This window comes from Chiloscyllium plagiosum, unplaced genomic scaffold (genome assembly GCF_037043375.1).
Source record: "Chiloscyllium plagiosum isolate Xiang-an unplaced genomic scaffold, Cpla_swu_hap1 HiC_scaffold_26, whole genome shotgun sequence".
Lineage (NCBI taxonomy): Eukaryota > Metazoa > Chordata > Chondrichthyes > Orectolobiformes > Hemiscylliidae > Chiloscyllium > Chiloscyllium plagiosum.
The window spans coordinates 41,274,242-41,297,051 of record NW_028270164.1 but is presented as its reverse complement, the minus strand read 5'-3'; the positions used below and the strand labels follow the sequence as shown (position 1 = coordinate 41,297,051).

General features: G+C 43.5%; 1 protein-coding gene across 1 annotated transcript in view; it reads left to right on the top strand.

Annotated features, from left to right (window-relative positions):
• The first annotated feature begins 8,850 nt into the window (after positions 1 to 8,850).
• Positions 8,851 to 22,810, top strand: part of mkrn4 (makorin, ring finger protein, 4) — a 35,454-nt gene continuing 21,494 nt past the window's right edge. The window contains exon 1 of the mRNA XM_043716898.2: positions 8,851 to 8,971. Coding sequence (XP_043572833.1) covers positions 8,919 to 8,971 — 53 coding nt within the window. The 5' untranslated portion in view covers positions 8,851 to 8,918. The remainder of the gene's footprint in view (positions 8,972 to 22,810) is intronic.

Here is a 22,810-nt window from a genome sequence, read left to right as displayed (position 1 = left end):
GTGGGTTGACTTCATGATTGTTAACCAAGAAAGCTAAAGTAAATAGTCCACAATGCACATGGTTGTTGAACTGAAGTGGCCAAACCATTAGCAGATTGTGTTGTTTTTGGATAAGGTCCCACATTGCTTGGAAATGTTAATATCCAAACTTACCGGAGTAGCACTTCTTCACCAGCCTGTTACACCACTGACGAATCCAGATTTTTTTCCCATTAAACACCGTTGTGTGACTGACTAAACGTAAGTAGAATTCTGGTGTATGAACGGATTGTTAATTGACTCCAAATGGAGAGATCGTTGGTATAATCGAAGCAAGGTTGGCTTATGTTAATCCATTGTTACAGGTATGTGTTTACAGGGAGATTTTGGTCCTGAAATGTTAGGTGTGATTTAAATATATGTTTTATATAGATTTTTAAAGAGTTTGGATCTTGAACTAGTGGGATGTGGATTTTGGTCTGTTTTTGATTAAGTTGTCAGATTTCTTTGGATCTAGGATTTTCTTTAAACCAGTATGAAACAGAAGGGGCTCCTGGGGAGATTTTGCCAGTGGACAGAGTAAACATTGAAAAGCATTAGCTTGCTTGCAGGTTGAAGGATTGGGAATTTGTTTTTAGGGGAAAACTCATAACCTGAAAGGTTTTTGTTAGCAGCTGTCAGAAGGCCTAGTTGGAGTTAGATATAAATAAACAATCTCTCTCCCCTCCAAAATAAAAGATAATTTAAAACGGTAAGGAAATAGATTACCTCAATGTAAGGGTTTTAATTGAAAGCTCCAAATTACAAGAATGTTTGTAGAACACTGCAGACGTTATTCAAAGCTAAGAACGTTTGAACCAAGTTGTGTGACTAAACAAGAGGCCATAAGACACTCCAGATTGGGAATTGAAAGAAGCAGATGAAACCTATAGATGTGATGGAGATGGCAGTCATGTAACATTACATTGGGTTCGAAAGGATTGTACTTTATTGTGCATTTTGAAATATGTGTTGTGTAAATAGATGGGTTTATTCTTTTTTATCTTGTTTTTTTTTGTGCACTAAACTTCTATTTTATTGTTAAAACCAAATCTGCAGCATTGTATTTCAGAGAAAGACCACTTAGTTCATAATTGTATTTTTAAAAAACTGACAATCAAGTCATATTTCAATCTGGGATCTTGTCCATAACAACACCTTACAAGGAAATTGTAGGCAGATTAGCTTAGCCATGAGATGTGAACATGCTCCTCTGAGTTATTGTGAATGATTTTGAAAATCCAGGAGTTAAGGGGAATAGAGTATGTGGGTACTGTTTGAACTTAAGGGAAGAAATAGTGCATTGTCATCTTTAGGTTATCCATGTGTTGTCTGTAACAGTGTCTCTAAGACCTTGCAGACTTCTCAACCAGTGTACACAATGTTAATTTACTGAGGCACCTTAACATGTATCAGGAAAGGACTACACTGCATGAATCTGCAGTCAGTGAACCAGGTTGCAACTTTGATTGAGGACAACAAAGGTTAAGAGCTAAGTACACTTTTAACAATTCTATTTCTAACGATCTGATTCTTTAGAAACATAAAATACTTGTAATTTTTGCTGGTCTGTTGGAATTGTTCAGGCAAAAGGGAGGACTGCAGATGCTGGAGATTAGAGTCGAGAGTGTGGTGCTGGAAAAGCATAGCAGGTCAGGCAGCATCTGAGGAGCAGGAGAGTTGACGTTTCGGGCAAAAGCCCTTCATCAGGAACGAGGGCTTATTTCTGATGAAGGGCTTTTGCCCAAAACGTCAACTCTCTTGCTCCTCGGATGCTGCTTGACCTGCTGTCGAATTGCTCAGTGTAGAGTCGCAGGTTGACAGGATCGTGAAAAAGGCATTTGGTATGCTTTACTGGTCAGAGCATTGACTACACGAGTTAGGAGGTCAAGTTGCGGCTATACAGGACATTGGTTAGGCCACTTTTGGAATATTGTGTGCAATTCTGGTCTCCTTCCTCTCGGAAGGATGTTGTGAAACTTGAAAGGGTTCAAAAAAGATTTATAAGGATGTTGCCAGGGTTGGAGGATTTGAGTAAAGGGGAGAGGCTGGGGCTGTTTTCCCTGGAGCAGTGGAGACTGAGGGTGACCTTATAGAGGTTTATAAACGCATGAGGGTCATGGATAGGATAAATATACCGTCTTTTCCCTAGAGTGGGAAAGACCAGAACTAGAGGGCATAGGTATAGGGTGAGAGGGGAAAGATATCAAAAAGACCTAACGGGCAACATTTTCACACAGATGGTGGTGTGTGTATGGAATGAGCTGCCAGAGCAAGTAGTGGAGGCTGGAATAATTACAGCATTTAAATGGCACCTGAGTGGGTATATGAATAGGAAGAGTTTAGAGGGATATGGGCCAAGTGCTGGCAAATGGGACTAAATTAGGTTAGGATATCTGGTCGGCATGGACCAGTTGGACCGGAGGGTCTGCTTCTGTGCTGTTCATCTCTATGTCGGAGGGCAAGCTGTTCTGATCACTGCTGTATCCTGTTGCGCCTCTCTGTAGGCTGGAGAGTGGGAGTACCCTGAGTCCTGCCGGTTTGGGTTCTTATACCCTCCTGGCTACTTTCTGGAACTTACCTCTGGTCAAGTTCGTGGAATCAAATTAATTGGCTTTATCCTTTTGAGATGCAGCTTAACAGTGACCCTTTTCATGTGTCTGCTCTTAAGCCTGGAAAAAGTGAGGACCGCAGATGCTGGAGATCAGAGCTGAAAATGTGTTGCTGGAAAAGTGCAGCAGGTCAGGCAGCATCCAAGGAGCAGGAGAATCGACGTTTCGGGCATGAGCCCTTCTTCAGGAATCGTTCCTGAAGAAGGGCTCATGCCCAGAAAGTCGATTCTCCTGCTCCTTGGATGCTGCCTGACCTGCTGCGTTTTTCCAGCAACACATTTTCAGCTCTTAAGCCTGGAAGTCTGGTTTCATCCCAGAATATACACCTGGTCTTTTGTTTTACTGAAGCATGTCTGCCCCATGCAACTAATGTTTTTTTTGTGTCAGGAAGGATTGAATTGCCCTTTCACACTTCCTAATGTCTCCTGGTGCTTCTCTGGTTTTAATTGTCTAGGCTTAGATCCTGCAGGGACTTGTCCCGGGGCAGAATTGTCTCGTGTCTATCTTCGCTTAGGCATTCCCAGCACACCCTGTTTATTTCTGTGCTTGTATTTCTTACCTCCCTTCTTAATGATTTTTATTTCATTTGAGCAGTCACGGGCTTTTACACGTGATACCATCAACAATTAACACAAAACTTGAGAACCTTGACCACTTTATTCTATTTAGATGTATTCAGGTCAGATACACAATACAGGTTTACTTTCTGCAATTCCCTTTTGGATTCATCTGTGATGGTCTTATATTTATGGCTTTTGCTCTGGACTTGACTGAAAGCAAACAACTCTTTAGCTGTTGTATCAAACTCATTTGTAATCTCAAAGATCTCAACAAGTCATACCTCAGGCTTTTATATACACAAAAGATCCCCAGTATGTTTAAGCTTTGTTGATCGGTGAGATCTTTCAGTTCTGATATTATTTAATTAACTTTTTTGCACTTTCTCCAGTGTGTCTGAATCAGTTTGATAACATGGAGGCTAGTTCTGTTCAAAATACTCTGAGTGGTCCAAAAAAGATCATAAGGCACAGAATTTATGGCACAAAATCATAATGTCATGCAACTTAACAACAATCTAAGTTTGTTCAATATATTGTATACGTCTTTCATCTTTTAGAATTGGTAGCAAGTTTTGATTTATTAATATGCAAGTCCCAGAATTACTTTCAAGATTTACATATGAATGAATTGAAACCTGAAACCCATTCTAAAAGATGAAAGACTTAACAGCAATCAAGGTTTATTCAATGTATTGCATCAGTTGCATGACACTATGATATTGTGCTATAAATTCTGTGTCTTATGATCCTGCCCCACTAGCTACCTGATAAAGGAGCAGTGCTCCAAAAGCTAGTACTTCCAAATAAACCTATTGGAATATAACCTGGTGTTGTGTGATTTTTAACTTTGTCCACCCCAGTCCAGCACTGGCTCCTCCTCACCATGGTCAGAATAGATGTTATTTTTGAGAGAGACCTGATCAGAATCTCTCTGAAATATGGAGCTCCATGATTTGGTTAAATAAAAAGATGAGGGTAGAATCTGCTTGAGATTGCCACCCTTCAGAAATTCTGACCTGGCTGTCACCATTCTCTTCATGATATTCAAACCTTCCAGCAGTAATGTGAGAAGACATTTGAAGCACAGACAATTGTCATATTTTAAGAGGACTATTTAGTAACCTCAATGGCTCTACAATAACATCACTGGTACTTAAAGCCCTGCCAACTCTGTTGAAAGGTAATCAAATCTATCCAGAAAATCTATTATTGTTTTAGGTGCAGTTCCTTTCTCAGAATGATTGTACAGATCTGTTTTTTTCTATTCTTTCACATTTCTCGTAACTGAATTTAGAAGGTGCACTGCAGTAATTCACCAAGGCTCCTTAACCAGCACTTTCCAAACCCATGACTGCAACCATCCAGCTGGATGAGGGCATGGAAACACTGTCACCTACAAGATACCATCTAAGAGACACACACACTTGGAAATGTATTGTTGTTCCTTCAGTGTCATTGGTCAAAATTTGAAACTCCCTCTTTGATGGCATTGTAGATGTACCTACACCAAATGCCCTGCAGTGGATCAATAAAGCAGCTCATCACCACCTGATCAAGGGCAAACAGGGATGGGTAATGAATGCTGGCTCAGTTGGTGACATCCAAATCCTATGAGTGAATTTTAAAAAAGCTAGTGCCTTTTTGACATCTTAATTGAAATGAGTGACTGAACCTGTTAAAATTGTGAAGGAAATAATTGGGTGACATGAAACTAAAGTACCGCAGAAGCTGGCATTCTGAAATGAAGACAGAAAATGCTGAAGCAGCTCAGTAAGTCCAATACAATCTCTAGAGATCACCTCTCCAATTCAATGCTAATTGTTTTGATAAAAGGAAAATACTGTGGATACTGGAAATCTGAAATAAAAACAAAACACTTGATAAACTCAGGTCTGGCAGCATCTGTAGAAAGAGAAACAGAGTTTTATACTTTGCATCTGATATGTCTTCTGCACAACTGAAAGAAGTTTGAAAATAGATATGAAACAGCAAGTGAAACAGAGTGCAAGAGTGCCTAGAGGGAAAGACAAAGGGAGCGTTGATGATGGTTAAGGAGATTGGTGAGGAAAAGAAAATAGGTTCGCAAGGCTGAGAGCAAAGTAAATAAGGCACAAGCCAGTGTGAGAGAGTGGGAGGGGATGAAAAATGTAAGAGAATTTGAGGTCAGGGTCGGTGGATCTCGATATTGAGACTTGGAAGCTGTAAAATTCCCAACGGAAAATGAGGTATTGTTCCTTCACTTTGTATTGTGCTTCTTTGGAACATTGTAGTAGGTCCAGGGTGGAAATGCAAGCATGAGAGCATGGTGGATAATAAGCAGGACTGTACAGTATTGCCAGATACAGTTCAAGTACTGTACAGATTATTTATTGCAAAAGTACTTTACTTTCAAAAATCTTTATGCACATAGGTAGGAAAGTAGTTCTGTAAGCCTATGTATATACAGAACAAACATTGGAATTTGATGTTCCCTGCAGTTGCAAAAACCAAAGGCACTCCTACTCATGCAGCACATTAATTTATACACATTTGAGCCAAAGAGAGGGTCTGATTAACTGAATGGACCCTTGCTACACTTTTGCAGAAGGATCTTAGATAGTGGTCTTTTTCCACCATGCCCTGGCAGCACCTGCAACAAGCTTTAATGCATCTCTCAGCACATAGTCCTGAACTTGGAATGTGCCAGTCTGCAACACTTGATCCAGGTCAACTCTTTGCATTAAAAGGACAACAAGTTTTAGGCAGATGAAAGAGCGTTTTTCACAAAGTTGATGATCCTCCAGGTGCATTTGATGTTTGCCTTGGTGTGCATCCTGGGCAACAGAGCGCAGAGTCCTGCGTCATATACCAGCTTGGGATAAATCATGACCAAATGCACTGCATCTTTGCACAGACACCTTCCAGAAGGAGATGTATGACAGTCTCAACAGAGAGGGAGCAGTGCTCCCATCTGCCCAGTCTCTACCTTACCTTTGCAGTACATTCATCCCAAATTTTGGCACAGGCCCAGCCCCTATGAACCAGACACCCAGCAACTTCAGAGTTGAAGATGGTGGTGCTGGAAAAGCACAGCCAGTCAGGCAGCATCCGAGGACTGGGTGAATCGATGTTTCGAGCATAAGCCCTTCATCTGGAACATTTCACCCAACAACTTCAGATGATTTGTCCGGATTGTATCGGGTATAAAGCATCAGTTCCCTTACTGCAGTCCGTATAGATCACATCTACTGCTCTGCCCTCATCAATTTTCTTTGGGTTTTTTGAAGAAGAAACAATCAAGTTTGTGAGACATGATTTCCCACACACAAAGCCATGTTGACAAACCCTAAACAGTGCTGAAAATGTGTTGCTGGAAAAGCGCAGCAGGTCAGGCAGCATCCAAGGAACAGGAGAATCGACGTTTCGGGCATAAGCCCTTCTTCAGGAATGAGGAAAGTGTGTCCAGCAGGCTAAGATAAAAGGTAGGGAGGAGGGACTTGGGGGAGGAGCATTGGAAATGCGATAGGTGGAAGGAGGTCAAGGTGAGGGTGATAGGCTGGAGTGGGGTGGGAGCGGAGAGGTCAGGAAGAAAATTGCAGGTTAGGAAGGCGGTGCTGAGTTCGAGGGATTTGACTGAGACAAGGTGGGGGGAGGGGAAATGAGGAAACTGGAGAAATCTGAGTTCATCCCTTGTGGTTGGAGGGTTCCTAGGCGGAAGATGAGGTGCTCTTCCTCCAACTGTCGTGTTGCTATGGTCTGGCGATGGAGGAGTCCAAGGACCTGCATGTCCTCGGTGGAGTGGGAGGGGGAGTTGAAGTGTTGAGCCACTGGGTGGTTGGGTTGGTTGGTCCGGGTGTCCCAGAGGTGTTCTCTGAAATGTTCCGCAAGTAGGCGGCCTGTCTCCCCAATATAGAGGAGGCCACATCAGGTGCAGCGGATGCAATAAATGATGTGTGTGGAGGTACAGGTGAATTTGTGGTGGATATGGAAGGATCCCTTGGGGCCTTGGAGGGAAGTAAGGGGGGACGTGTGGGTGCACATTTTGCATTTCTTGCGGTTGCAGGGGAAGGTGCTGGGAGTGGAGGTTGGGTTGGTGGGGGGTGTGGACCTGACGAGGGAGTCACGGAGGGAGTGGTCTTTTCAGAACGCTGATAGGGGAAGGGAGGGAAATATATCCTTAGTGGTGGGGTCCGTTTGGAGGTGGCGGAAATGACGGAGGATGATACGCTCTATATGGAGGTTGGTGGGGTGATAGGTGAGGACCAGTGGGGTTCTGTCCTGGTGGCGGTTGGAGGGGCGGGACTCAAGGGCGGAGAAGCGGGAAGTGGAGGAGATGTGGTGGAGGGCATCATCGACCACGTCTGGGGGGAAATTGCGGTCTTTGAAGAAGGAGGCCATCTGGGTTGTACGGTATTGGAACTGGTCCTCCTGGGAGCAGATGCGGCGGCGACGAAGGAATTGGGAATATGGGATGGCGTTTTTACAGGGGGCAGGGTGGGAGGAGGTGTAGTCTAGGTAGCTGTGAGAGTCGGTCTGTTTATAGTAAATGTTCGTGTTGATTCGGTCGCCCGAGATAGAAATGGAAAGGTCTAGGAAGGGGAGGGAGGAGTCTGAGACGGTCCAGGTGATTTTGAGGTCGGGCTGGAAGGTGTTGGTAAAGTGGATGAACTGTTCAACCTCCTCGTGGGAGCACGAGGCAGCGCCGATACAGTCATCGATGTAGCGGAGGAAAAGGTGGGGGTGGTGCCAGTGTAGCTGCGAAAGATGGACTGTTCCACATATCCTACGAAGAGACAGGCATAGCTGGGGCCCATGTGGGTGCCCATGGCTACTCCTTTGGTTTGGTTCCTTGGTTTGTCCTTACTGCCCTTCTTAGAGAGTGGCACCACGTTAGCCAACCTCCAATCTTCAGGCTCTGAGCAAAAAACGGGGATGTCATCCATGTACAGGAAGGCTTTGACCTACAGGCCTCCACTGCTTGGAATAGTCACTGCTGTCAGGCTCACATCCTTCCTGATGGACTCTGCAAAAGGTACTATACAGCGCAGAGACAAGGCAGGAGAATGCCCTGCCTGACTCCAGATCTGCTCAGGAAGCTTTCTGATTCCCACCCATGTCGGTTTGGAGCAGTGGAAGCCTACCCAGATACAGTATTCTGCCAAATATAGGGCAGGTACAGAATAGATACAGCAGTTCAGGCAGCATCCGAGGAGCTTCAGCAAAATCGACGTTTCGGGCAAAAGCCCTTCATCAGGAATAAAGATGAAGGGCTTTTGCCCGAAACGTCGATTTTGCTGAAGCTCCTCGGATGCTGCCTGAACTGCTGTGCTCTTCCAGCACCACTAATCCAGAATCTGGTTTCCAGCATCTGCAGTCATTGTTTTTACCTTACAGAATAGATACAGTACAGTATATTGCCAAACACAGAGCAGGTACAGTGTTGTCTATGCAGCTTATCGTACTGCCAGATCCAGTTTAATGCCTGATACAGTTCACTAAACAGAGCAATGATGCCAGACCTGCCTAGTTGCTTCAGCGCTCTGTTCTCTCCGTTTTTCCTGAATTGGCGTCCTCTCTCTTTCTGATTGGTGGATTGTGTGGGTTGGGGGGCGGGAAAGACGAGGTCGGGTCAATGATTGGTCAGCGGCGGAGGCGGGGCGGGTCCCGATCCGGAGCTGTTGATAAAAGGGGCCCCCCACGCGGGGGTGGGGGAGGGAGCTAACCGGGACCAGAAGCCTCCGGCAGCGGGATGGCCGAAGCTGGGGCGGGCAGCGCTCCGCGTCGGAGGCGGATCCTGTGCAGGTGAGGGACGGCTAAGGCTCTGAACCCACCGCACACCTTTCCCTCCCTCCCGTGGGGGAGAGAGAGCGCGCGCGCGCGAGTGAGAGCGAAAACACTTTGAGGGAAATTCCGTTGGTGCCCAAGTGACGGTTGGTGCGCGCGATGGCCGCGCGGCGCTGGCGTTCGGCTGAACCCCCCCCTCCCCCTCCCCCTGTGGGAGAGCGGCAGTGGACAATTCTCGGCCTTTTATCCACAGGCCCTCGGGAATCGGCGTCGTCCACCGTAAACTGAGTAAACTTGAGTCTCCTCGTGGTTCTGGTCAGCCCTCCGCGTCCATCGGCCGCTTCATTAGTTCTTTCTGACTTTGTGTTGTCCAGCGCGGTGTTGTGGCGCCAGTGGCGGGCTATGATTTGGTGATGCCAGTGTTGGACTGGGCTGTACAAGTTCAAAATCACACAACACTAGGTTATAGTCCAACAGGTTTAATGGCGGGGTAGTTTACATTGTAGATCCCCACGCTTTTAAGTCATCTGTGGCGGCGATGGACTTGAGCGTTTTTTTAAATCGGGCTCCACGCTTTTTCCTTGTTTTTAATGATTTGTCCTGCAGTGAGGCTGTGCGTTTTGAAGTTTTAAGCTTGGAAAGCATCTGTTCTCACCAGTTGAGTTATTAGACGACCAGACTTCAGTGTTGCAAGGTGGTGGCTTTTGTTTTCCCCTCTGCCTTGCCTTTCTGTTTGTGCCCTCAAAATAATGATCGGAAGGAGGCCAGTCAGCCCACGTGTCTGCACCACTCCTCTGTAGCCCTACAACCCTTGCGTGTAAACATTCATCTAATGTCCTTTTGAGAGCCTCATTTTGAGCGTGTTACCACCACGCATCCAGGCAAGCATTCCCGACCATATGTACCATTGTGATTAGTCTTTCTCACTTTGCGTTTGCTTCTTTTGCAAAGCATCTTTAAAATTGTTTTCCAGTTTTGTTTTTCTCTTTATCTACTTTGTCCAGATCTCTTGTAATTTGGAAACTATCAAATCTCCCTTAGGCCTTGCCACGACTCAGGTTCTACTCCTAAAGGTGCTTTTTTCACCCCAGTTTTGAGCCTTACGTATTCAGCTTTGATTTTTCAGTTGTATTTGTTACCTATCACAAACATTCATTCCTCTGTTACAATTGGTTTCTAACCCTCTCTCACTTAGGGTGCCCTGGAATTTTAAAAAATTTAATGGGTTGTGGGTGTTCTGGCAAGGCTATTTCTGCAGGTGGGAGGAGGGGAAGAGAGTAAAATGAAAGCTAGGCTATTGGGTTGCTTCTAATAATACTTTGGATGCTAGTGGAAATATTGAGTGCAAAGCCTCATGGATAGTTTTTATGCAGTTTCAAGAACATAGAGTAATACAGACAGATGGGAAAGGGTGAAAAGGGGCAGTGGGCTGAAAGGAAGGAGCCTCCTGCTGAAAGTCTACTTCTGACCTCCCCATCTGTGAGAATTCTGCAAAGACCAGTTTAGAGTGCACTCTCAACCTAAAATGACCCAAGGTCACCATTGGTTTAACCTAACTCCTTATCCCAGTCCCGTTCACCAGCCCCTTTCCTGCTAATCATAAATTGAGATTGGCTGTTGTCTTTCTGACCCTAGTTCTGTTTTGTAACCAAAATGGCAAAGAATTAACTTTGTTGTTTAAACTTGCTGGGTGACATTTTTTTAAAAAAGTTCAACTCTATTGATTTAAATGATCACATTGTTAGGTTTTAGCATTTAATGAAGTTCATGTTTGCAGCAGTGGCAATCCCTATCTTTGTGAAATTTGGTAATGAGCCCCCACCCAGAGAGAAATTAAAATGTATGTGCTCTGACTATCTCCCATCTTCCTCTTGTCGTTCCCCACCACCACTGCATTCAAGAACAGTTACCGCACCTGTTTTAAAACATTGCTGAGAGTCTTACTGACCTGAACAGACCTTCAAATGAAGGTTAAACACCTTTTGGCCTTAACACACTGGCATTTCTGCACATCCCGAGTAGCTTAATTAGGATGTCTCAGAGGGTGCAGAATGTTCTCACGGGGGAGAGGGGCCAGCAAGAGGTCATTGTCCACATTGGAACCAAGGATATAGGAAGGGAAAAGGTTGAGATTCCGAAGGGAGATTACAGAGAGTTAGGCAGAAATTTAAAAAGGAGGTCCTCAAAGGTAGTAATATCTGGATTACTCCCAGTGCTATGAGCTAGTGAGGGCAGGAATAGGAGGATAGAGCAGATGAATGCATGGCTGAGGAGTTGGTGTATGGGAGAAGGATTCACATTTTTGGATCATTGGAATCTCTTCTGGGATAGAAGTGACCTATACAAGAAGGACGGATTGCACCTAAATTGGAAGGGGACTAATATACTGGCAGGGAGATTTGCTAGAACTGCTTGGGAGCATTCAAGGTTGGGGGTGGGACCCAGGGAGATAATGAGGAAAGAGATCGATCTGAGACGGGTACAGCTGAGAACAGAAGTGAGTCAAACAGTCAGGGCAGGCAGGGACAAGGTAGGACTAATAAATTAAACTGCATTTATTTCAATGCAAGGGGCCTAACAGGGAAGGCAGATGAATTCAGGGCATGGTTAGGAACATGGGACTGGGATATCATGGCAATTACGGAAACATGGCTCAGGGATGGGCAGGACTGGCAGCTTAATGTTCCAGGATACAAATGCTACAGGAAGGATAGAAAGGGAGGCAAGAGAGGAGGGGGAGTGGCCTTTTTGATAAGGGACAGCATTACAGCTATGCTGAGGGAAGATATTCCTGGAAATACATCCAGGGAAGTTATTTGGATGGAACTGAGAAATAAGCAAGGGATGATCACTTTATTGGGATTGTATTATAGACCCCCCCCCCCCAATAGTCAGAGGGAATTGAGAAACAAACTTGCAAGGAGATCTCAGCTATCTGTAAGAATAATAGGGTAGTTATGGTAGGGGATTTTAACTTTCCAAACATAGACTGGGACTGCCATAGTGTTAAAGGTTTAGATGGAGAGGAATTTCTTAAGTGTGTACAAGACAATTTTCTGATTCAGTATGTGGATGTACCTACTAGAGAAGGTGCAAAACTAGACCTACTCTTGGGGAATAAGGCAGGGCAGGTGACTGAGGTGTCAGTGGGGGAGCACTTTGGGCCAGCGACCAGAATTCTATTCGTTTTAAAATAGTGATAGAAAAGGATAGACCAGATCTAAAAGTTGAAGTTCTAAATTGGAGAAAGGCAAATTTTGACAGTATGAGGCTGATTGGAGGCACATGTTCGCAGGTAAAGGTACGGCTGGAAAATGGGAAGCGTTCAGAAATGAGATCACAACAAGAATCCAGAGAAAGTATATTCCTGTCGGGATGAAAGGGAAGGCTGGTAGGTATAGAGAATGCTGGATGACTAAAGAAATTGACGGTTTGGTTAAGAAAAAGAAGGAAGCCTATGTCAGGTATAGACAGGATAGATCGAGTGAAACCTTATAAGAGTATAAAGAAAGTAGGAATATCAGGAGGGCAAAACAGGGACATGAGATAGCTTTGGCAAATAGAATTAAGGAGAATCCAAAGGGTTTTTACAAATATATTAAGGACAAAAGGGTAACGAGGGAGAGAATAGGGCCCCTCAAAAATCAGCAAGGTGGCCTTTGTGTGGAGCCACAGAAAATGGGGGAGATACTAAACGAATATTTTGCATCAGTATTTACTGTGGAAAAGGATATGGAAGATATAGACTGTAGGGAAATAGATCTTGCAAAATGTCCAGATTACAGAGGAGGAAGTGCTGGATGTCTTGAAACAGTTAAAGGTGGATAAATCCCCAGGACCTGATCAGGTGTACCCGAGAACTTTGTGGGAAGCTGGAGAAGTGATTGCTGGGCCTCTTGCTGAGATATTTGTATCATCGATAGTCACAGGTGTGGTGCCAGAAGACTGGAGGTTGGCAAATGTGGTGCCACTGTTTAAGAAGGGTGGTAAAGACAAGCCTGGGAACTATAGACCAGTGAGCCTGACCTCAGTGGTGGGCAAGTTGTTGGAGGGTATCCTGAGGGACCGGGTGTACATGTATTTGGAAAGGCAAGGACTGAATCGGGACAGTCAACATGGCTTTGTGCGTGGGAAATCATGTCTCTCAAACTTGATTGAGTTTTTTGAAGAAGTAACAAAGAAGATTGATGAGGGCAGAGCAGTAGATGTGATCTATATGGACTTCAGTAAGGCGTACGACAAGGTTCCCCATGGGAGACTGATTAGCAAGGTTAGATCTCGTGAATTAAAGGGAGAACTAGCCATTTGGATACTGAACTGGCTCAAAGGTAGAAGACAGGGTGGTGGTGTTGTTGGAGGGTTGTTTTTCAGACTGGAGGCCTGTGACCAGTGGAGTGCCACAAGGATCAGTGCTGGGCCCTCTACCTTTTGTCATTTACATAAATGATTTGGATGTGAGCATAAGAGGTACAGTTAGTAAGTTTGCAGATGACACCAAAATTGGAGGTGTAGTGGACAGCGAAGAGGGTTACCTCCGATTACAACAGGATCTGGGCCAATGGGCTGAGAAGTGGCAGATGGAGTTTAATTCAGATAAGTGCGAGGTGCTGCATTTTGGGAAAGCAAATCTTAGCAGGACTTATACACTTAATGGTAAGGTCCTAGGGAGTGTTGCTGAACAAAGAGACCTTGGTTCATAGGTCGTTGAAAGTGGATAGGATAGTGAAGGTAGATAGGATAGTGAAGGCGGCGTTTGGTATGCTTTCCTTTATTGGTCAGAGTATTGAGTACAGGAGTTGGGAGGTGATGTTGCGGCTAGACTGGACATTGGTTGGGCCACTGTTGGAATATTGCGTGCAATTCTGGTCTCCTTCCAATCGGAAAGATGTTGTGAAACTTGAAAGGATTCAGTAAAGATTTATAAGGGTGTTGTCAGGGTTGGAGGATCTGAGCTACAGGGAGAGGCCTGACAGGCTGGGGCTGTTTACCCTGCAGCGTCGGAGGCTGAGGGGTGACCTTATAGAGGTTTACAAAATTATGAGGGGTATGGATAGGATAAATAGACAAAGTCTTTTCCCTGGGGTCGGGGAGTCCAGAACTAGAGGGCATAGGTTTAGAGTGAGAGGGGAAAGATATAAAAGAGACCTGAGGGGCAACTTTTTCACACAGAGGATAGTACGTGTATGGAATGAGCTGCCAGAGGGTGTGGTGGAGGCTGGTATGATTGCAACATTTAAAAGGCATTTGGATGTGAATATGAATAGGAAGGGTTTGGAGGGATATGGGCCGGGTGCTGGCAGGTGGAACGAGGTTGGGTTGGGATGTCTGATCAGCATGGATGGGTTGGACTGAAGGGTCTGTTTCCATGCTGTACATCTCTATGTCTCGATAACTATGTTCTTTAATCCGAGGGTTGTGAGTCCCATATTTCACAACTAAACTTTCTTAATAGTATTTTGATTAAAAGATCGTTTCACAATGCATTTTCAGTCTACATTTTTTAATCAATCTTGTCATTGAAAATTGGGAATCTGGTGATTCCTAATTGCATATCTTCGCCATTTACTGAATTGTCAAGAATATGCCTTGTAAAAGGACCCAGGAAAAGTGGATCAAAAACACAAATTTGCAATTGTTTAGGGATTGCACAAACCTAAAAAAGGATAACCTGAGCTTTATTGCTAGTTTTAGTCTCTTGTCAAATTGTTGTTTAATGCTGCCATCTGTTTCTCATCGATTACAACTGTGCACGAAGTGTAAGCCTTTGTTTTGGCACAGGTAACGCTGCTTTTAAATTTTCTTTAATTTCATATGTCTTGTTCTGAAAAAGCTTTTTTTGTAAACGCTCAAATGAAATATTATCTTTTTTTTAATTGAAGAAACTGAAAAGGTATTTATTATGACAATAACAACCATTCTCTGAATTTACAGACCAAGTTTCAAGTCCTGGAGAGGTGGTGTAAATAGTTGTTTGTCAAGTTGCCTGTCCTCATCTTAGTTGAGAGATTTGAGTCAAAAATAGCATTTCTACCTGGATACAAGGCTAATGGATTTAATCTCTCCATGGGAATAGGACTGAGGGAGTCATGTTTAACATCTGGTTGGCCTGTGACGATGTTGTTCCTTTAGCAAAGTTAATTTGTCCTTCCTTTTTTGAAAAGGAATTGCAAGAAGCAGAGGCTCCGATTTTTGTTTGGGATAAGGAACTTTAGTAATGACTAACAGATACTGACAAAGGCAACAATCAGAGAAAAGGCTTTTAGGTTTTCAAAAAATCACTACAATAAAAGGGGAGTGGCCACTTCTCCCAGTTCAAGGTTTTTTCCTAGTTTGTTTTTTGTTTTAGCAAGCAGTTTGTTCAAAGCCGTTGGGGAACAAAGGTTACCTGATCCAACAGATATTTCTGGCTGTTGCTCGTGAAAGATCCTGTATTTGAATTTACTTTTTTGCCAAGAGGTGTGTTTATGGGTATATTGCAGGAAATTGGAACAGCTCCCTTATTAAGTTGTAGGGATATCATGTTGGTTGGGTTTCCAAATAGGTGTTATTTTAGAACATAGAACAATACAGCACAGAACAGGCCCTTCGGCCCACGATGTTGTGCCGAACATTTGTCCTAGCTTAAGCACCCATCCATGTACCTTTACAATTGCCGCTTAAAGGTCACCAAAGATTCTGACTCTACCACTCCCCCCACCACTCTTTGGGTAAAGAACCCACCCCTGACATCTCCCCTATACCTTCCACCCTTCACCTTAAATTTATGTCCCCTTGTAACACTCTGTTGTACCCGGGGAAAAAGTTTCTGACTGTCTACTCTATCTATTCCTCTGATCATCTTATAAACCTCTATCAAGTCACCCCTCATCCTTCGCTGTTCCAACGAGAAAAGGCCCAGCACACTCAACCTATCCTCGTACGACCTATTCTCCATTCCAGGCAACATCCTGGTAAATCTTCTCTGCACCTTCTCCAAAGCTTCCACATCTTTCCTAAAGTGAGGCGACCAGACCTGCACACAGTACTCCAAATGTGGCCTAACCAAAGTCCTGTACAGTTGCAACATCACTTCACAACTCTTGAATTCAGCCCCTCTGCTAATGAACGCTAATACACCATAGGCCTTCTTACAAGCTCTATCCACCTGAGTGGCAACTTTCAAAGATCTATGAACATAGACCCCAAGATCCCTCTGTTCCTCCACCTCACTAAGAACCCTACCGTTAACCCTGTATTCCGCATTCTTATTTGTCTTTCCAAAATGGACAACCTCACACTTGGCAGGGCTGAACTCCATCTGCCACTCCTCAGCCCAGCTCTGCCATCATATCTAAGTCCCTTTGCAGCAGACAACAGCCCTCCTCACTATCCACAACTCCACCAATCTTCGTATCATCTGCAAATTTACTGACCCACCCTTTGACTCCCTCATCCAAGTCATTAATAAAAAAAAATCCTGTTTTAAATTTTAAATTCTGTTTTCTTTTGCTTGTATTTATTTCAATAGTGTGTAAATAAATTCTGTTTTACTTCAAGCCAAGTGGATTGATCAGCTGCATCACTCCTGGAATATCAGCCTATGTCTGCCAATTTAGGGTTTGTGCTGCCTTCTTGAAATTAGATTCCCTACAGTATGGAAACAGGCCCTTCAGCCCAACAAGTTCACTCCGACCTTCCGAAGAATATCCCACCCAGATCCATTCACTTACATTATATTTACCCCGACTATGGGCAATTTTAGCATGGCCAATTCACCTAACCTGCACATCTTTGGATTAGGAAACCGGAGCACGCGAAGGAAACCCACGCAAACACTGGGAGAATGTGCAAACTCCACACAGACAGTCATCCAAGGTGGGAATCAAACTCCGGTCCCTGATGCTGTGAGACGTTTTTGAGAGGTTTTGGCCTGGTCCATAAGATTAGGTGGTCATCCAGGATTTATTCTGTGATTTCAATTTAGGGTTAGGGTTGTTGGACACCAAAGGTAGTGAGTGATAGCTGTTAGTGTCTTCTGTTCTGGGTGTTGAATTTGGTTGGTTTAAACAGTGCTTGGTGTAGTAATGGCTCTTTCAGTCACGGAATTTTCTGGGGATGGAAGAAATGACTTTAGCGGTTTTACAAAAGGTGAACAAGGAAAAGCTGCTGAATTGGCAAAAAGCTGGAGTTAAAATTGCCTGTGTCTCTTGGAAAAAAAGCTGTAGTTACTTGCTGGAAATTTGCTGGAAATGCCATGAGAACCTCTTGGAAATGGCTAAACTTCAATTGAAGATGAAGCAGCTTGAATTAGAGGCAAAAGAAAGAGAAAAAGAAATGAAGCATTTTGAATTATGATTTTAAAGCAGAATAAAAAGAAAGAGTTTGAACTTCAGAAGTTGGCACTTAGACAGGAAAGTTGCTTTAAAAAGATAGAGCTGAAAGCGGAAGGTAAGCTTAGTGAGGATGAGCAAACCCATGATAGCCAAACACTTGGTAGGGACCTTTTTGAACAAATTCAAGCATTGCCTATATTTGTTAAGAAGGATGTGGAAGCTTTTTTCATCTCATTTGAGAAGATGGCTAAACAAATGAAGTGGCCAGTGACCGTGTTGGTTTTTTTTTGATACAAACAAAACTTGTGGGTAGAGCTAGTGAGGTATTTGCATTACTATCAGAGGAGGTATATGGGGAATATGAGGTGAAGAAAGTCATCTTAAATGTGTATGTGCTTCACCCAGAAGCCTACAGACAACGTTCCAGGAATCTAAGAATCTGGTCAAACTTACATTGAGTTTGAAAGGATCAACAAAGTCATTTTGATTGGATAAGGGCATTAGAAATAGAGCAAACCTATGACTGTTAGAGAAACAATTATTTCGGAGGAGATCAGACATTTAATACTCGAGATAGTGAGAACTCTTGTGGAAGAGCAGAGAGCTAAAACTGCAAGATTAGCAGTTGAATTGGCTGACTGAGGTGGTTCAGAAATCAAAGTTTGGCTTCCATCATAAATTTCTATCCGTAAGGGATAGAAATTGGGGAAAAGAGAAATCCGCACATGGTAAGGGAAAGGTAGATCTCGGTGAATATCATAAGGATAACTTACTACAGGGTTAAAAGGAAACCCATGAAGGGTAAAGAGAAGTTAAAAAGTTCCGGTGTTTTCATTGCAATAGATGTAGGCCATATAAAATCAGTGTTGTTGAGCTAGGAAAAGCACTGTGATGATGGATGTAGGAAAACTGGATAAGCCAGTGACTTTTGTTGAAGTGGTAATGGAAAGCACAGTGGATGCTAAAAAGCTGCAGCAGAATGTACAACCTGGTCACAGGTTGTTTAAGGAAGAAGTGCCAGATCCTCTTAAACCATTCACCTGCAAAGGTAAAGTTTACTTGCATAGGCTGGGAGCAGCAGGTTAAAAGATTATAATATTGAGAGAGAGGATCGTGTTAATCTTCGATATTGAGAAATGAGAAAACATGTGCCTCTAAAGGACTCTCGCTGGAAAAAGTGGTAGTAAGTGGAATTCTTGGTGAGACAAGTGCACAACTATGTAGAGTGAGGTTAGTGTCCAGTGAAAAATGGAAAAGTGGTGGTAGGAGTATTGGAAGAACTCTCAGCTCTTGGAATACAATTTGTCCTTGCTAACGATATAGCTAGGTCACAGGTAGGAGTGCTGCCCACTGTGGTTGAAAAGCCAGTGGAAAATCAGGTAACGGAGGTATTACAGGAAGCATATCCTGGGAGTTTTCCTGACCGTGGTAACAAGGTCACAAAAGTTGAAACAGGAGGAGAAATCAAAGTGTACAGAAAGTTGACGTGGAATTATCCGAGACCAAGTTTGATCAATTGCTTGAGACAAACCTGGAGCAGATGGATGATAAAGTAGAAATTAACAGCGTTACAACAGAGATGAAAAACTGAAGCAATTGTGTGAAAAAGGCATACTTGGAAGAAGAATCTGAATGTCTCCCTGAGTGCTGTTATCTCAAATAATGTCTTAACAAGGAAGTGGTGACCATCACATAATCAGGCAGATGACAAATGGGCTGATGTTGTTCATCAAGTCATGTTACCAGTGCGTTATAGAAAGGTGGTGTTGTGGGAAATACCTGGACTGCATAAGAATGCGGATGAATTTTGCCATACATATCAGGTAATTGGAAAATCGCAGGCAGTAATAAAACCTGTGCCTTTAATACCCATTCCTGCATTTGAGAAAGCTTTTACAGGAGTTTTAATTGACTGTTTAGGACCCCTAACTAAAAGAAAACATGGGAATCAGTATTTGTTAACAATAATGGATGTGTCCATTAGATTTCCAGAGGTCATTCCATTAAGGAATATCAAGGCTAACGGGATTGTAGAAGAGTTACTCAAATTTTTCACTGGATATGGACTACCCACAGAGACCATCAGATCAAGGGTCAAAGTTTACATTTAAAATTATTCAAGGAAGTTATGGACACCTTAGGAATAAAACAATTCAAATCTGACTGAATTGTATGGAGTGCTAGAAAATTGGCATCAGACATTGAAGACCACATTGAGGGCTTATAAGTACAGTGTATCCAGCTGATTGGGATAAAGCAATTTAATTTTTGCCATCTGAGATGCAACAAATGAATCAACCAAATTCAGTCCATTTAAATTAGTTTTTGGGCATGAGGTGAGATGACCAATAAAATTGATGAAGGAGAAATTAGAACATAGAACATAGAAGAATACAGCGTAGTACAGGCCCTTTGGCCCTCGATGTTGCGCCGATCCAAGCCCACCTAAACTACACTAGCCCACTATCCTCCATATGCCTATCCAATGCACGTTTAAATGCCCATAATGAAGGAGAGTCCACCACTGCTACTGGCAGGGCATTCCATGAACTCACGACTCGCTGAGTAAAGAATCTACCCCTAACATCTGTCCTATACCTACCCCCCCTTAATTTAAAGCTATGCCCCCTTATAATAGCTGACTCCATACGTGGAAAAAGATTCTCACTGTCGACCCTATCTAAACCCCTAATCATCTTGTACACGAATTGTTGAGTCAGAATTCAGAGACCGCATATTTGGACTGTGTCAATTTTAGGGATGGTTAAATACAGCAGGGGAATTGTTGAGACAGCATTTAAAAAATATCACAGTATACAATGAAACAGGAGGCAGCCACGAAATCAAGACATGCAATTTTGCTGTCTGAGATGCAGTTCCAGTGATAGGTGAACTTTTAAATGCAAGGTTTAGTGGACCTTATCAAGTCAAGGAGGTTGAGTGAGGTGAACTATTTGATAAGAACTTCAGACAGGGAAAAATGTGTCATGTGAATATGTTCAAAGGGTATTTTGATAGGGAAGGAAAGCAAAAGAGAATGTGTTATTGGTCACAACACTGAAGAACCAAGTTCAGAGGATTCTGAATTATACACTCAAATTAGATTGTCCAATGAGGAAGATGTCAAAAACTGGGATAAATTGAGTTACCTTCCAGGGGAAAATAGTAATAACTTTTTCAGGTCATTCTATCACATGGGAAGATGTGTGGAAATAAGCTGAGAAGTACTAATTTTAATTATGCATTATATAGACATAGGAATTGCTTTTCTGATTGGGCACGATCCTTATAGACAACCCTCAAATTGGCACAGGTTCAAAGAGAGATTGAACACATACTCCAAGTCGACATAATCAAAGTGAGTTGCAGTGATTAGAGCTCACCCGTAGTAATGGTGCCAAAACCAGAGACCATAGGGATTTTATAATTGCGTTGAGGACAAAAGGGGAACTAGGGAGAGAACCGGGCCCCTCAAAGATCAGCAAGGCAGCCTACGTATGGAACTGCAAGAGATGGAGGTATTACTAAACGAGTATTTTGCATCAGTGTTTACTCTGCAGAAGGACATGGAAGATACAGAATGTGGGGCAATAGATGGTAACATCTTAAATTCTCCATATTACCGAGGAGGAAGCACTAGACGTACTAAAATGTGTAAAGGGGGATAAATCCCCAGGACCTGATCTGGTGTACCCTAGAACTCTGTGGGAAGCTAGGGAGGTGATTGCTAGGCTCCTTGCTGAGATATTTGTCACCAGTAGTCACAGGTGAGGTGCTGAAAGACTGGAGATTGTCTACAGTGGTGCCACTATATAAGAAAGGTGGTAAGGGAAAGCCAGAGAAGTATAAACAAGTGAACCTGACCTCAGTGGTGGGCAAGTAGTTGGAGGGATTCCTGAGGGACTGGGTTTAAACGTATTTAGAAAGGCAAGGGCTGATCAGGGATAGATTTTATTTGTTATTTCCTTCAAAGAGGATTGATGACAGAGCAGTGGACGTGATCTAAATGGACTTCAGTAAGAGTTTGACAAGGTTACTCATGGTAGACTGGTTAGCAAGGTTAGCTCATCTGGAATACAGGGGCAACTAGCCATTTGGATGCAGAACTGGCTCGAAGACAGAAGACAGACTGTGTGATGATGGAGGTTGTTTTTCAGACTGGAGGACTGTGACCAGTGGTGTGTCACAAGGATTAGTGCTAGGAACACTGCATTTCATCATTTATATAAATGATTTGGATGTGAACATAAGAGGTATAGTTAGCAGGTTTTGCAGATTACACCAAAATTGGAGGTGTAGTGGACAGTGAAAGATAATGATTGAGGCATTTAGTATGCTTTCCTCTATTGTCAGTATTGAGTATAGGAGTGAGAGGTCATTAGATTAGATTACTTAGTGTGGAAACAGGCCCTTCGGCCTAACAAGTCCACGCCGAAGCGCAACCCACCCAGACCCAATCCCCTACATTTACCCCCAACACCTAACACTATGGGCAATTTAGCATGGCCAATTCAACGAACCTGCACATTTTTGGACCGTGGGAGGAAACCGGAGCACCCGGAGGAAACCCATGGAGGCACGGGGAGAATGTGCAAACTCCACATAGTCAGTCGCCTGAAGCGGGAATTGAACCCGGGTCTCTGGCGCTGTGAGGCAGCAGTGCTAACCACTGTGCCGCCCAGATCATGTGGCTGTACAGGACATTTGTTAGGCCACTTCTGGAATATTGTGAAATTCTGGTCACCCTCCTATGGGTGTCAAACTTCAAAAGGTTTAGAAAAGATTTTACAAGGCTACTGCCAGGGTTGCAGTGTTTGAGTTATTGGAAAGGGCTGAATAGCCTGGGGCTGTTTTCCCTAGAGTGTCAGAGGCTGAGGGATGACATTATAGCTGTTTTAGAAAATTGAGGGGCTTGGATAGAGTAAATAGCAAAGGTCTTTTCCCTGGGGTGGGGGAGTTCAGAACTAGAGGGCTTAGGTTTAGGGTGAGAGGGGATAGATTTTAAAAGGGATCTAACGGGCCACTTTTTCACCAGTGTGGTGTGTGTATGGAATGAGCTGCCAGGGGAAATGGTGAAGGCTGGTACATTTGCAATGTTTAAAAGGCATCTGGATGGGTGTATGAACAGGAAAGGTTTAGAGATATGTGCTAACTACTGGCATATGGGACTAGATTAATTTTAGTTCGGCATGAACGAGTTGGATCAAAAGGTCAGTTTCCATTCTGTCGATCCCTATGACTCTAACATTTATTGGAATTGTTCAATCAACTTCGGAAGGCAGACCTTGCTAAGAATGAATTTGCCAAAGCCCAATTCACGTTGCTGGGCCATGTTATTGGACCTGGACAAATGGCCCCACAGAAGGTAGAAGCAAAGGTAATGAATGGGGTGTTTCCCTAACAATCTACAAAAAGAACAGCACTACATTTCTTGGGATTGAGTGGGTTTTGTTTGAAATTCATACCAAATTTTAGCAGCTTAGCTCCTCCAGAGTTACTAAAGAAAGGCAAGAAGTGTCAGTGGATAGCAGACTGTTAGAAGGCA